The 16,291-nt window shown below is 47.4% G+C and overlaps 2 protein-coding genes across 2 annotated transcripts in view; one reads left to right on the top strand and one right to left on the bottom strand.

The window, feature by feature from the left end:
- Positions 1–16,291, top strand: part of ABITRAM (actin binding transcription modulator) — a 378,866-nt gene that overhangs the window by 33,340 nt on the left and 329,235 nt on the right. The window lies entirely within an intron of this gene.
- CTNNAL1 (catenin alpha like 1) overlaps positions 1–16,291 on the bottom strand; it is a 72,490-nt gene that overhangs the window by 24,554 nt on the left and 31,645 nt on the right. Inside the window, exons 7-10 of the mRNA XM_060198986.1 lie at positions 13,634–13,834; positions 7,900–7,986; positions 3,379–3,537; positions 624–716 (exon numbers count right to left, since the gene is read on the bottom strand). Of these exons, the coding sequence (XP_060054969.1) occupies positions 624–716; positions 3,379–3,537; positions 7,900–7,986; positions 13,634–13,834 (540 nt within the window). The remainder of the gene's footprint in view (positions 1–623; positions 717–3,378; positions 3,538–7,899; positions 7,987–13,633; positions 13,835–16,291) is intronic.

The raw sequence follows: 16,291 nt of genomic DNA, 5'->3' as shown, positions 1-16,291 counted from the left end.
TCCAATAAATAAATAAAGATAATAAAAAATAAAATAAAGAAATGATATGTTAGCTCCTACTTCAAAATATAATCCGCCAACCAAATCAAACTTAATGAAATTCCCTAACTGTCCAGTCAGTAAAAATGTACAAAGAGGGGAGTCGGGCTGTAGCACAGCGGGTTAAGCGCAGGTGGCGCAAAGCGCAAGGGCCGGCATAAGGATCCCGGTTCGAGCCCCTGGCTCCCCACCTGCAGGGGAGTCATTTCACAGGCAGTGAAGCAGGTCTGCAGGTGTCTTTCTCTTCCCCTCTTCTTTCTATATCTCCCTGTCCTATCCAACATGACGACAACAATAACTACAACAATAAAACAACAAGAGTAACAAAAGGGGATAAATAAATACATTTTAAAATTTCTTTAAAAAAATGTACAAAGAAATATCTAGGAGCGGAATCAGTACATGAGTATTTTTCCACTGCTACTCAAAACAATAGACATTGGCACAGACAACGTAGCAGGCGCTACAGACAGAGTGGACTCAGCCTCTGGTTACGCAGAAGCAGCCACATCTCCCGTACACCCAATTTGTTATGATGCTGAGACCAGGCACTAGCTAGCAGCAGGAGCTGACACAGAGCTCACCTGTTGGCCAGTCACCTGAAGCGTCTCCTCCGCATGGACACAGGCTATCTCAAGAGGTTCGGTTCCTGACACATGACGTAACAATCGGCAGGTCTGCAGGGAAATATTTCCGTCATCCAACATTCATGCGACTCGCCTTCATAGTACATGCTGTTATTTTATAGTTGACACTTTATACTTAGAGCTTTCTGGAGCTTTATTATTAGGCATTATTTATGAGAGCACAATCATTAAAAGTAAATTTGTACGTTGTTGTGATTATTATAGATTCTCTAGAAACCGAGCAGGAGTTAAGTGAGGACTCAACATACTACCCAGCCTGGGAGGCAGCACAGTAGACAAAGCACCGGGCCCTCCCATAAGCATCTTACGTGCCCATGGCATTCTGGCGGGCTCTAACACTCCACCATGGACATTCGGGCTCAACAGGAAACGTGCAGAGAAAGAGTATTTTGTGGCATGCCTTCTCTTTGCCCCTGCACATCCTTCCTCTCAAACCTGCTCTCTGCCCTGGGAGACTGATCTCCCAGATTCACTCTGTCTGGCAGAGAAGGGTGAGGAGAGGAAGTCCTTTTGTTTTTCTCTTTCCCTGAGCTTGCCTTGGGCTGACTTTGTTTCTACCCCTAAAAATCACAACCTGTCAAGCTGACTCTCTGCCCTTCTACTCCAAGTTACCACTCCTCAGTCTACCAGTCTGAACCTCGCAGTCAGCCCAGCTCTGCTCCCCTAACCCCAGTCCCTACACAGAGCCTCATAGTGGGCCAGCTCTGCTCCCCTAGCCCCAGTCTCTACACAGAACCTCACAGTGGGCCCAGCTCTGCCCCCCAACCCCAGTCTCTACATGGAGCCTCACAGTGGGCCAGCTCTGCCCCCCAACCCCAGTCTCTACATGGAGCCTCACAGTGGGCCAGCTCTGCCCCCCTAACCCCAGTCTCTACATGGAACCTCACAGTGGGCCAGCTCTGCCCCCCTAGCCCCAGTCTCTACATGGAACCTCACAGTGGGCCCAGCTCTGCCCCCCAACCCCAGTCTCTACACGGAACCTCACAGTGGGCCAGCTCTGCCCCCCTAGCCCCGGTCTCTACATGGAACCTCACAGTGGACCCATCTCTGCCCCCCTAGCCCCAGTCTCTACATGGAACCTCACAGTGGGCCCAGCTCTGCCCCCCAACCCCAGTCTCTACACGGAGCCTCACAGTGGGCCCAGCTCTGCCCCCCTAGCCCCAGTCTCTACATGGAGCCTCACAGTGGGCCAGCTCTGCCCCCCAACCCCAGTCTCTACACAGAGCCTCACAGTGGGCCAGCTCTGCCCCCCTAGCCCCGGTCTCTACATGGAACCTCACAGTGGACCCATCTCTGCCCCCCTAGCCCCAGTCTCTACATGGAACCTCACAGTGGGCCCAGCTCTGTCCCCCTAACCCCAGTCCCTACACAGAGCCTCACAGTGGGCCCAGCTCTGCCCCCCTAACCCCAGTCTCTACATGGAACCTCGCAGTGGGTCCAGCTCTGCCACTCCCCCCCCCATAATCCCAGTCCCTACACTCTGTCTGTGCAACTGTAATCAGCTTGTTTGTCAAACCTTCTTACAATTCTTTTTAAATAAATTAGTTTTTATTATCTTTATTCATTTATTGGATAGAGACAGCCAGAAATCGAGAGGGGATGGGGTAAGTAGAGAGGGAGACAGAGAGACACCTGCAGCCCTGCTTCACTACTCGTGAAGCATGCACCCTGCAGGTGGGGACCAGGGGCTTGAACCTGGGTCCTTGAACATTGTAACATGTGCGCCCAATCAGGTGCACTGCCACCTGGCCCCTAAATTATTCTAAATGTCCTGTCTCCTTCCAACTAAGGCTTTACAAATTCAAACAGTGATAACATCCTCAATGTATGTCAGTTGCTATACTCCAGGATCTAACCTCTTGAAGATAATAATGACAAGGAGATTAGGAACTCTATTTGTGGGCACCCAGCTACAGCACAGACCACATATTTATTTATCTGCTTGTTTATTTACTTATTTATTTTACCAGGGTTATTGTTGGATCTTGGTGCCAGCATTATGAATCCACCACTCCTAGCAGCCATGATTTCCTTCTGCTTTGCTATTTTTTATTATATAGGAAAGATAGGAATTCAGAAGAGAGGGGAGATAGGAAGAGAGAAAGGGAGACGCCTGCAAGCCTGCATCACCACCAGTGACGCATCCACCCTGTTGGTAGAAACCAGGGGCTTGAACCCAGGTCTTTGGCTGTGGTAATATGTACATTTAGCTGGGTGTGCCACCGCCAGGGCCCCAGATCACATGTTACAATGCGCAAGCACCCAGGTTCGAGCCCCTGGTCCCTTCCAGCGGGGGTGTGTTAGGTTGAGGGAGCTTCTCAAGTGGCAGAGCAGTGCTACGGCAATCTTGCTCTCTCTCCCTGCCCCCAGCAACTCCTTCCTTTGCAATTTCTCTCTATCCAAAACAAATAAATGGACATTAAAACATTAAAAAGAAGTATATAAATAAATGGACATTAAAACATTAAAAAGAAGTATATTTGTGGGCTCTGGAATTTTGTTTTGGTTTACAGGCCTCGTTATTGTAACAACAGAAGAAATCTCAAACTCCAAATTAAAAAAAGAGAGAGAATAAAAAGAAAATTCCAAAGAAGAGAATGCTCACATAAATTAACAAAAACCATGTTAATATGATGTTATGATGCCACACTTATCATTAACTGTGATTTTAATATGAAAATTGATACCTTACCTCAACAAGCTGTTCTTTCTGTTCAGAGAGCTTGCAGGCATATTCAGCCAGGCCTTCTAGATCCCCTTCTACTCCAGTGCGTTTTAATGCTTTTAGGATCACATGGTCAGCCTGGTGTTTCAGCAGGTCAGCTGCCAGTTGAGTCGCTGTGCTGTGAAGCTGCAGAGTGTGTGTACAGAGAAGTTGATAAAGCAAAGACAGGAACCACAAGGCTTTGCAACTTAACACTTCATAAAAACTGGAAAATGTTAGTTGCATCATGGGCCCCTTGGACTAGACCTAAAACAGACCTACTAGCTTTTTCCAAAATGGGGACCCCAAATTTCACCTGCAATATTCTTGTCTTTAGGTTCATGATGAGTCAACAATTTGTTCCATTTTCTATCAACTATCTTTCAGCCACCAGGTTCCAGGAGCTACCATGATGCCAACCAGACTTCCCTGGGCAGACGGCCCCACCAATATGTCCTGGAGCTCTGCTTCCCCAGAGCCCTGCCCCACTAGGGAAAGAGAGAGACAGGCTGGGAGTGTGGATCCACCTGCCAACACCCATGTTCAGTGGGGAAGCAATGACAGAAGCCAGACCTTCCACCTTCTGCATCCCACAATGACCCTGGGTCCATGCTCCCAGAGGGATAAAGAATAGGAAAGCGGGAGTCGGGTTAAGCACAGGTGGCGCAAAGCACAAGGTATAAGGATCCCAGTTTGAGCCGCCAGCTCCCCACCTGCAGGGGAGTCGCTTCACAGGTGGTCTTTCTCTCCCCTCTCTCTGTCTTCCCCTCCTCTCTCCATTTCTCTCTGTCCTATCTAACAATGATGACATCAATAACAACAACAGTAATAACTACAACAATAAAAACAAGAAGGGCAACAAAAGGGAATAAAGAATATTAGAAAAAAGAATAGGAAAGCTATCAGGGGAGGGGATGGGATAGGGAGTTCTGGCGGTGGGAATTGTGTGGAGTTGTACCCCTCTTATCCTGTGGTCTTGTCAGTATTTCCATTTTATAAATAAAAATTTAGAAAAACTGGAAAATGTGTAACAGTTATAATAGTTTATATTAAAAAAAAAAAAAGCAGCAAGTGCAAGGTATTTCTGTGTTAGCAGTTGCAGACAAAGTGAAGATTTCCCGTGATCCAGGAGGTGGCATAGTGGACAAAGCATTGAACTCTCAAGCATGAGATTCTGAGTTCGATCCCTGGCAGCACATGTGCCAGAGTGATGTCTGGTTCTTTCTCTCCTATCCCTCTCATAAATAAATAAATAAATAAATATTTTAAAAAAAGAAAAAAAAAGTGAAGATTTCCCTGTGGTGACCCTGGAGATCTTGTACCTCTGGGGCGTCTGTGAGTTCTCTCAAGTGCAAGAGTGATTTCAACATCTTTCTAAAAGTTATTTTGTCGGGGCCGGGCAGTGGTACACCAGGTCAAGAGCACATAGTGAGAAGCTCAAGGACCTGCACAAGGATCCCGGGGGCTCGAACCGGGATCCTCACACTGGCCCTTGCGCTTTGCACCACGTGCGCTTAACCTACTGCGCTACTGCCCAACTCCTAGCTCTCCCTCTTTATCTCCCCTCCCCCTTCCCTCTCAATTTTCCTCTCTCTATCCAATAATAAATAAATAAAAATAAATGTCATACAAAAAAAGAAGAACATTGGCTCTCCAGCAGCTGATGGCCATGGTACAGGACATTCATGCCCCCATCTACGTGGTAGCTCCCTTGCTCACATGGCTTCTTTCCTCAAGCACTGTCCCACAGTTTCTGAAGGTGATGAGGAATGCAGCGTTACAGCATGCTGTTCAGAGTACTCGGAGCAAATGATGTGGCAGTTCTTGACCATTAGTAAGTTTTAAAACCATTTTTTAAAACACTTTGTTGACTTTTGGGGGAATGAAGAATCAATGTGAGGCTCACTTAGATACCCAACGAGAGCTTCCCAGACACCTACACTACCGCAGGGAGAAGCCACCTAGCAGACACCAGACACCAGACACCCAGGTGGACCAGAGCCATCTTCCCTGGGGAGGGGGGCTTGCCGCTCCAGGCGCTCAACAGGACTCTCAGCTGCCTGGGGAGACAAGAGCTAAAACAGCAGCAGCAAAGTCCCAGAACTGCATTTGATTGTAAGCAAGGCTCACTCCAACGAGAGATCTTTGGGGTAACACTAACTCTGAGCTCTGTTGTTCTCCTTATCCTCCTCCCCCCCTTTTTTTCAAATTATGCAATCGGCTATTGTAGAGTTCTCAAGAAAGAGACCATTTGTTTTAATGCTGTCCAGAAGAGAAGTCTGACTTTGAATTAATCCAATTTGAATGAGCAATTTTTTTTTTCCTGGAAGAACTCCAATGTTGATTCAGAGTACAGGGCTTTCTGGAATATTAACAATAGAGCACTACGCGCCTCCAAGCAAGTGAGGATAATTACAGTCAGAAACAAAGACATTAAATGAACTCTCCTCTGGAAACTAGAAGTCACATAGGAATGTAAAAAAATTTGTTTATCTGTCAGGACCTTATAAGATAACTAAAATCAACCAATTATAAATCTCTCTCCAGCCCAGTACAGCTTCTCCTCCTCTTGGGAGAGGTGTCTGAGTACCACTCCCACCACCAATTCAAGTCTTTCTCCATTTTCCTCAGCAGGGCCCCAGTGTCCTCATCTCCAAACCTCTCACCTCCCCCTTGAAAAACAGCTGGTCTAAATTTCACTCGTTTAATTTCTTTCTCACGAGATGTCAGGTAGTGAACTGAGGACTTCGAGTAGCCTCCCTAGCTCAGGCTTTTCATTTTGTATCCTTTCTGGAGGGGGGTATTATAATTGGGCTGGGGAGACAGTATAATGGTCATGCAAACAACTTTAATGCCTGAGACTCTGAGGGCCCAGTTTCAGTCCCCAGCTGGACCATAAGACAGAGCTGAGTGAGTAGTGCTCCAGTAACAACAACAACAACAAAATAAATGGCATGGGGAGGGGAGGTGTGTGGAGGTCCTGGACCATGATGGCGGAGGAGGACCTGGGCGGGGGTTAGAGTGTGGTGTGGAAAACTAAGACATGTGACACGTGGACCAGCTACTGTATTTTACTGTGGACTGTAAACAATTAATCCCCCAGTAATGAAAAAAATACATACATATATACATACAAATTTTTTTTTCAAAAAAAAAAAAAGCAATTGAACTGGGCTGGTGAATAAGTTCACTTGAAAAGTTTGCAGGGAGTCGGGCGGTAGCGCAGCGAGTTAAGCGCACATGGCACAAAGTGCAAGGACTGAGTTAAGGATCCCAGTTGGAGCCCCCGGCTCCCCACCTGCAGGGGAGTCGCTTCCCAGGCGGTGAAGCAGGTCTGCAGGTGTCTGTCTGTCTCTCCCCCTCTCTGTCTTCCCCTCCTCTCTCCATTTCTCTCTGTCCTATCCAAGGATAGCAACAATGACAATAATAATAATAGCCACAACAGTGATAAAAAAAAAAAAAACACAACAAGGGCAACAAAAGGGGAAAAAATGGTCTCAAGGAGCAGTGGATTCGTGGTGCAGGCACTGAGCCCCAGCAATAACCCTGGAAACAAACAAACAAAAAAAAAGAAACAAAGAAACAAAGAAACAAAGAAACAAAGAAACAAAGAAAGGAAAGTTTGCAGCTTTGCTACATATGCAGCCCAGGCTCAAGCAGGCTTCTGTCATGAAGGAAAATTCAGTTCTGCGGTTTCTTTCAAGTTCTCTCTCTCTCTCTCTCCTTCTTTGTCTCCATCTAAAAACAAAAACATAAAATCAAAAAGGAAAAGAAAATTGTACTTGTGTCATACCATCATGTAAATTATTTCTCTGGGGACTGAGTGGTGGTGTAGCACACTCGGTTGAGCACAAACTTTACAGTACACAAGGGCCCAGGTTCAAGCCCCTGGTCCCCACCTGCAGGGGAAAGTTTTTTGAGTGGTGAAGTAGAGGTGCAGGTGTCTCTCTATCCCCTTTCAATTTCCCTTTTTCTCTACCCAGTAGTAAATAAATAAAAATATTTAAAAATTTAAAAAATATTTCCCCAATAAAGTCAACAAAAGAAAAATTAAAAATCAATCTTACAAGATGATGTATGACCATTCAGCTATAAGTTTTTGGTGTGTTTTTTTTTTTTTTTTGGCTGAAGCTCAATGCCTGCACCACGAATCCACTGCTCCTAGAGGCCAGTTTGTTTACATTGTTGCTGCTGGTATTGTTGTTGGATAGGACAGAGAGAAATGGAGAGAGGAGGGGAAGGCAGAGAGGGGGAGAGAAAGACAGACACCTGCAGACCTGCTTCACCGCCTGGGAAGCGACTCCCCTGCAGGTGGGGAGCCCGGCCCCCAGGTGTAAGTTTTGAGGACAATAAAGAGCGGTGAATTCAAGCTAAGACGGTCAAAGGAAAACTTATAATATCATTTTCTCATCACACTAATCCTAATACAGTTCACATAGACCACAGCATACAAAAATAAGCTTAAAAAAAAAGTTCAGAGAGATGATTTTAGATTCCAACCACACTTACTTGTTTCCGGAGCTCACTGAGGCTGTGGCTGACCTTCAACATGCTGAGTTCCAGCTCCTCACCAATGCTCTTTGTTTTCTTGCTTTGCTGTAAAATGTTAACATATATATCTAGTGTTACTGCATCTTTTTAAAAAAATATTTATTGATTTATTCTCTTTTGTTGCCCTTGTTTTATTGTTGTAGTTTTTATCGTTGTTGTTACTGATGTCATCGTTGTTGGATAAGACAGAGAGAAGTGGAGAGAGGAGGGGAAGACAGAGAGGGGGAGAGAAAGACAGACACCTGCAGACCTGCTTCACCACCTGTGAAGCGACTCCCCTGCAGGTGGGGAGCCGGGGGCTCGAACTGGGATCCTTATGCCGGTCCTTGTGCTTTGTGCCACGTGCGCTTAACCTGCTGCGCCACCGCCCAACTCCGTCTTGCATCTTTTTTTTTTAACCTGGTAATTCAAATATTTAACTACAAATGAAAATAAAATGTTCCAATCATTCTGTGAACCCTAAGAAACACCCATTTTGTGGGTGTTAGTGTTTTGCCACCGTAGGCATTGCTAGGGTCCAGTGGTTGCACACAAACCCACTGCTGCTACCAGTCTTCCTCCTTCCGCCCCCTTCCCCCTTTATTTTCCTGAGCAGAGAGAAATACAGAGGGAGAGAATAAGAAAGACAAAGCAGGGAGACAGCATAATGGTTATGCAAAGAGACTTTCATATCTGAGACTCCAAGGTCCCAGGTTCAATCCCCAGTGCCACCATAAGCCAGAACTGAGCAGGGCTCTGGTAGAAGAAGGAGGAGAAGGAGAAGGAAAAGAAGAAGGAGAAGAAGGAGAAGGAGAAGGAGAAGGAGGAGAAGAAGGAGGAGGAGGAGGAGGAGGAGGAGGAGGAGGAGGAGGAAGAGGAGGAAGGAAAGCAAGACAAAGCACAGCTCCATCACTCCTGAAGCTCCCTCCTACAGAGCTTGAACCTGGGTTCTGGAACCTGCTTATAATACCTGGCACGCCAGAGGTCTGCTCACACAGACTCAGTTACTTTATTTTATTTTTCTTGTTTTTTATCCCTTTTCTGTTTCTAGGATCTCACTCTCCAGGTTGACTCATTCAGATACAAAGCCAGAGAGAGAGAGAAAGGCTGCAGAGACAGAGACAGAGAGAGACAGAGAGATAGAGGCTGCAGAGACAGAGAGAGAGAGAGACAGAAAGAAAGGCTGCTGAGACAGAGAGAGAGAGAGAGAGGCTGCTGAGACAGAGAGAGAGACAGAGGCTGCTGAGACAGAGAGAGAGAGAGAGACAGAGAGAGGCTGCTGAGACAGAGAGAGACAGAGGCTGCTGAGACAGAGAGAGAGAGACAGAGAGAGGCTGCTGAGACAGAGAGAGACAGAGGCTGCAGAGACAGAGAGAGACAGAGAGAGACAGAGAGAGGCTGCTGAGACAGAGATAGAGAGAGGCTGCAGAGACAGAGAGAGACAGAGAGAGACAGAGAGAGGCTGCTGAGACAGAGATAGAGAGAGGCTGCAGAGACAGAGAGAGACAGAGAGAGACAGAGAGAGGCTGCTGAGACAGAGATAGAGAGAGGCTGCAGAGACAGAGAGAGAGAGAGAGACAGAGAGAGAGAGGCTGCAGAGACAGAGAGAGACAGAGACAGAGAGAGGCTGCTGAGACAGAGAGAGAGAGAGGCTGCAGAGACAGAGACAGAGAGAGAGAGGCTGCAGAGACAGAGACAGAGAGAGAGAGGCTGCAGAGACAGAGAGAGAGAGGCTGCAGAGAGAGAGACAGAGAGAGGCTGCAGAGACAGAGATAGAGAGAGAGGCTGCAGAGACAGAGACAGAGAGAGAGAGGCTGCAGAGACAGAGAGAGAGAGGCTGCAGAGACAGAGAGAGAGAGGCTGCAGAGAGAGAGACAGAGAGAGGCTGCAGAGACAGAGATAGAGAGAGAGAGAGGCTGCAGAGACAGAGACAGAGAGAGAGAGAGAAAGGCTGCAGAGACAGAGAGAGAGAGGCTGCAGAGACAGAGACAGAGAGAGAGAGAGGCTGCAGAGACAGAGAGAGAGAGAGGCTGCAGAGACAGAGAGACAGAGAGAGGCTGCAGAGACAGAGACAGAGAGAGAGAGAAAGGCTGCAGAGACAGAGACAGAGAGGCTGCAGAGACAGAGACAGAGGCTGCAGAGACAGAGAGACAGAGGCTGCAGAGACAGAGAGAGAGAGAGAGAAAGGCTGCAGAGACAGAGACAGAGACACACAGAGAGAAAGGCTGCAGAGCGAGAGATTTCCTTCAGTGCAGTGGGGCTGGCCTTGAACCTGAGCTGTTGCCATGACAAAGCAAGCGCATGATTCAAGTGAGCTATCTCGCTGGTCCAAGTCTTCAAGTCTTTTAGTCCGTCAGAGTGAAACACCCGTGCCTTTGTGCCAACTCCTTGACTCACCTCCCTCAGCCTAGACTTGTCCTCCTTCAAGAATCAGTGCACAGTCTGCAGACCTTTCCTAAAGGCACGTACAAAGCTTCTGCATACTTGCCTTACCCTCCTCACAAGTTTCTACAGCATAAAATGCTTGCAAGCAAAGCTTTTATCTTAAATTTCTTTAGATTTGTAGCTGGCATATAAAAGGCACTCATCAGGGCTGGGGAGACAGCATAATGGTTCTGCAAGCAACTTCCATGAGGTTCCCAGGTCCCGGGTTCAATCCCCCACACCAACACAGGCCAGAGTTGAGCAGTCTGGTCTTTCTGTATCTTCCTCTGAGTCTCTCTCTCTCCTAAAAAAAATAATTTTTTTTTTCAAAAAAACACTTGGTAGGGGCTGGGTGGTAGTGGAAGGGGGTAGTAAGCACACATAGTGTGAAGCACAAGGACCAGCACAAGGATCCTGGTTCGAGCCGCCGGCTCCTCACTTGCAGGGTCACCTCACAAGCAGTCAAGCAGGTCTGCAGGTGTGTATATTTCTATCCCCCTTTATGTCTTCCCTTCCTCCCTCAATTTCTCTTTGTCCTGTCCAACAGCAAACAACAATAAGAAAAGATGGCTAACAGGAGCAGTGGACTTGGGATGAAGGTACCAAGCCCTAGCGATAACCCTAGAAGCAAAAAAAAAATATATATATATATATATATATATATGGCACAACTATTGGAAAAAATAATCACTAAATAACACATCTGGCAAGCAGAGTCAGAGAGCTGAGTGCTCAGGAAATATGCGAGAGGTACCAGCTGCTCATTCACATCCTGAAGGAATTGAGTTTCCAACATAGCATTTCCTCACAGAAATTCCTTATATTGAACTTTGAATTTAAAACTGAAGCAGTGTATACCTCAGATCAAGTATCACACAGACAACTCGAACAAAACACAAACTATTGCTGACATCTCTGATAACATTCCTGTTTGGCTAAGTTTCTCTGTTGGTGTGAACATCGGCAGTTATGTGATGACAAAAAACACTGGAGAAATCCGCAACTTGTGAACGCGAGTCCATTTACAGGGAAGCGGCCTGCTGTTTTCTTCTGTTCCTGCCAAAGCTTCTGCTCCAGACACCCAGACCTGTTCTAGCCAAGCTAGAAGTTAGACAGATTAAAGTACTTTTGGGGTGCCATTAGGTGGTGCAACTGGTAGAGTGTAAAGGTCTATTTTTGAGCCCTGGGGGACCATGTGGGAACGCCTGCAGGAGGAGACTCGACGAGTTGTTGAGCAGCAGTGTGCTGCCTCTTCTCTCTCTGCTGCTCTCAATCTGCCTTTCACTCTCTAGTGAAAGACACAGAAAAAGAAACAACCGCTAGCAGCAGTGGAGTCACACAGGCGCTGAACTCCAGCAATAACCTGTGGCAAAACAACCACCCACGCGCCACCCAACCACCCACCCAACCACCCACCCAACCAACCAACCAACCGTCCACCCAACTACCCACCCAACCAACCAACCACCCACCCACCCAACCAACCAACCAACCGTCCACCCAACTACCCATCCAACCAACCACCCACCCAACCACCCAACCAACCACCCACCCACCCAACCAACCAACCATCCACCCAATTACCCACCCAACCAACCACCCACCCACCCAACCAACCAACAAACCAACCGTCCACCCAACTACCCACCCAACCAACCACCCACCCAACCAACCAACCAACCATCCACCCAATTACCCACCCAACCAACCACCCACCCAACCAACCAACCAACAAACCAACCGTCCACCCAACTACCCACCCAACCAACCACCCACCCAACCAACCAACCAACCATCCACCCAATTACCCACCCAACCAACCACCCACCCAACCAACCAACCAACAAACCAACCGTCCACCCAACTACCCACCCAACCAACCACCCACCCAACCAACCAACAAACCAACCGTCCACCCAACTACCCACCCAACCAACCAACCACCCACCCACCCACCCAACCAACCAACCACCCACCCAACCAACCAACCAACCGTCCACCCAACTACCCACCCAACCAACCAACCACCCAACCAACCAACCAACAAACCACCCACCCACCCAACCAACCAACCAACCAACCACCCACCCACCCAACCAACCAACCAACCGTCCACCCAACTACCCACCCAACCAACCACCCACCCAACCAACCAACCAACAAACCACCCACCCACCCAACCAACCAACCATCCACCCAATTACCCACCCAACCAACCACCCACCCAACCAACCAACCAACAAACCAACCGTCCACCCAACTACCCACCCAACCAACCACCCACCCAACCAACCAACAAACCAACCGTCCACCCAACTACCCACCCACCCAACCAACCACCCGCCCACCTACCCACCCAACCAACCAACCGTCCACCCAACTACCCACCCAACCACCCACCCACCCAACCACCCAACCAACAAACCACCCACCCACCCACCCACCCAACCAACCACCCACCCACCTACCCACCCAAACACCCAACCAACAAACCACCCACCCAACGCACCACCCACCCACCAACCACCTAACCAACCAACAAACCAACCATCAAAGTTTCTGGAGACAGTATAGGACTAAGAAATAATAAATGGTGCCAGAAATATCTCAGACCTCTCCTCTTCATCTTGGCTTTCCACTTGCTTTATGAGACCATGTGGTCCCACATAAGTCAGCCTTTCCCACTCTTGCCCAAACATTTTATTTCCAGGTGTTTGAAAGTGCTCCCCACCAGTCTCAGGTCAGAAATCTGTGCACAGGCAAAAGGTCTTTTACCTCCCAGCTGGATCTACCCTTGTCATCACTACATCTAGACCTAAATGTATTTTCTAAATCATTCTGTCTGTGAAGTGGTTGTCCTCACAGTTAAGAATCGCACATTGGATTAGCATCGGCAGGAAGATTCAGGTCAAGAACTTCTTGACACTGTCTATTTCCCTACTCATCACTCTGAGGAAGCCTTTGGGGGGAAATTTTCCAGAGGTGAGTTTGATGGAAGTGCAAGGCCAACAGGGTGAGGAAGTTGTGGTAACAGTGACCAAGTATCCAGACTGGTCAGGGTGAGAAACACTGATCCAGGGAATATCAAGAACTGAGTGCTGGAGAAGGAGGGCAATTTGGCCAAGGAGAAGGAAGAAGAAAAGTGAGGCATCCCTGTCCTGTTGTGGACTCCAGGCATATTCTTGGCAATTATATTAGCCTCCCAGACTTTCAGAACTTCAGGGAAGATCTATTATGTTCTATAATAGTTATTTTGATGGGGTGAGGGGTGAGAGGGAAGAGTCCTTACAGCTTGGATGCACACAGAAGTTAACTGTTGCAGCGCCATTCTTGCTTGAGTGGAGAGTTCCAAGATGCGTTCTCTGTGCTCATGGCTGGTGTAGGCAGAATAAGTGAAGTCCTCCGTCCTCTCCAAGACACTTTCCAATGTGGCCAAAAGATTCTCTTTTGACAAGAAATAAAGATTCTCTGGAAGAGTTTCAATATTCCTCTGAGGGGGGGAAAAAAAGATATATCCATATGAGCCAATATTCTTACTGAACCGAAATGGACTCTAATTTCTAACACTGCCTAGGAAGACACTAGCAACTTCTCCCCCCATCTGCTGCCTCTAATGATGTCTCTGTCTCTGTCTCCAGGGTTGTTGCTGGGCTCAGTGCCAGCACTATGAATCCACTGCTTGTGGAGGCCATTGTTTTCATTTTATTGGATAGGACATAAAGAAATGGGGGGTGGGAGACCTACAGACATGCCTCACCACATGTAAAGCTTCTTCCCTGCAGGTGGGGAGCAGGGGCATGACTATATTCTCCATCAATCAGCACAGATACGTTGCCCAAGGGCTGCCAGTTAGCATGCAGCACGCCCTTCCTGTAGTTGCTAATACAGCCCTCCTAAGAGGCCAGCGAATGCTTGGGGGCTGCAGTATTAGCACACAGCAACTGGTAGGAAAAATGAAAGAGCCTTCAGGTAAAGATCTACATCTGGGAAAATGCCCTGGCAAAACTCTAGCTGTTACACCCACATATGAGTACATGCTGAGCCCAGGGGCAAGGGTGTGGTGTGGAGGTTTCTTTGGCTGTGATGAAGGCCAGAAAAGGCATCAATATTGCCTTCACTGACTCGGGAAAATGTCCCTAGTTCCTAACGGGTCTCTCTATATGATCCATCTATAAATGATTGGCCTTATGTTTCCAACAGCCCCACCCTGACCAAAACAACACTTGCCAGGGGACTTGAGCAATCTTTCTAAATTATCAACCTTCTGATATTGCTACCTTTCCGTAACAGACTTCTCTCTTCACCTATACAGTCAAGCCCAAATTTGTGCTGCAAAACACAAAATCATGTCTTTCTATACTTCTCTAGCAGTTTACCTCACCCTCTGAACTCCCAGACAACTTTCCACTGTCATTATCCTAAGTTCTCAGAAAGTGCGGCAGGCTACCAGTTTCTATTAGCTTTCTCAACACAGGATATCACTTCAGTCTTACTTTTCCTCCAGTCCATGAAGTACAGCACACAAACACCATGGGCCAGCATTCACCAAGCAGTAGCGACCATGCTTGTGTTCCCAGGGGTGTGGATAGCTTCTATCTGCTTACTGCTTTAAAGTTCTTTCACAAGGCTCAGCCTTACACGCGACCCATCTTAACAGGACCCAAGAAATACTGAGATTCAGAGTCGTATAAGAGGCGAGGGAGACCTGCTTGCTTCTCTGTCATCTCTCAAGATCTTTATCAGCTACTGTAGCCCGTCCAAGGGAGACAGGATTTTTTTCCCCTTTATTGGGGGCATTCATGGTTTACAGGTGACAGTAAAATACAGTCATTGGTACACGTGTGACATTTCTCAGTTTTCCACATGACACTCTAACCCATCCCCACTAGGTCCTCCTCTGCCATCGTGTTCCAGGACCTGAACCCTCCCCCATCCCACCCCAGAGTCTTTGCCTTGGTGCAGTGCACCAAACTCCAGTCCAAGTTCTGCTCTGTGTTTCCCCTTCTGTTCTTATTTCTCAACTTCTGTCTATGAGTGAGGTCATTCCACATTTATCCTTCTCTTTCTGGCTGATCTCACTTCACATGATTCCTTCCAGCTCCATCCAAGATAAGGTGAAGAAGGTGAAGTCACCATTTTTGATAGCTGAGTAGTGTTCCATTGTGTATATAGACCACAACTTGCTCAGCCACTCATCTGTTGTTGGACACCTGGGTTGTTTTCAGATTTGGGCTGTTACAAATTATTCTGCTATGGACAGAGGAATACACAGATCTTTTTGGACGGGTGTGTCTGGTTCCTTAGGATAAAGATTTCTTTTTTGAGAAAGGGAAGCATGCAAATGAAAGTGGAAACTGTCAATGAGGAGCTGTGAATTTCAGCAGTTATGATATAAAAATCAGTCATGTTATGGCCCAGAAGGTGGCACAGTGGGTAAAGCACTGGACTCTCAAGCATGAAGTCCCAGGTTCATTCTCTTGCATCATACATGCAGAGTGCTAATCTAGTTCTGTCTCTCTCCTCTCTTTCATTCATAAATAAATAAACATTTTAAAGAGAAAGAAAGAGGGGGCACCCTGGTTCGGCACACATGTTACAATGCTCAAGGACCCGGTTCGAGCCCCCAGTCCCCACCTGCAGAAGGAAAGTTTTGTGAGTGGTGAAGCAATGCTTCATGTGTCTCTCTATCTCTCTCCCTACCACCCCCTTCCCTCTCAATCTCTGGCTGTCTTTATCCAATAAATACATAAAGATAATTTTTAAAAATAAAAAAAGAAAGTGGCAGCTGCCTCACCATAACTGGCATCTCTTAGGGAAAACAAAATTAGTCATGTTGACTACATGCCATTTATATGAAAGGGTTTCAGTATCACTTTAGAGAGAACATGTCTTGGGGGCCGGGTGGTGGCACACCTGGTGGAACACACGTTACAGTGCGCAAGGACCC

Source organism: Erinaceus europaeus, chromosome 10 (assembly GCF_950295315.1).
Source record: "Erinaceus europaeus chromosome 10, mEriEur2.1, whole genome shotgun sequence".
Classification (NCBI taxonomy): Eukaryota; Metazoa; Chordata; class Mammalia; order Eulipotyphla; family Erinaceidae; genus Erinaceus; species Erinaceus europaeus.
Note: the sequence above shows the minus strand (reverse complement) of the source record. Positions and strands in the feature narration are given on the sequence as shown.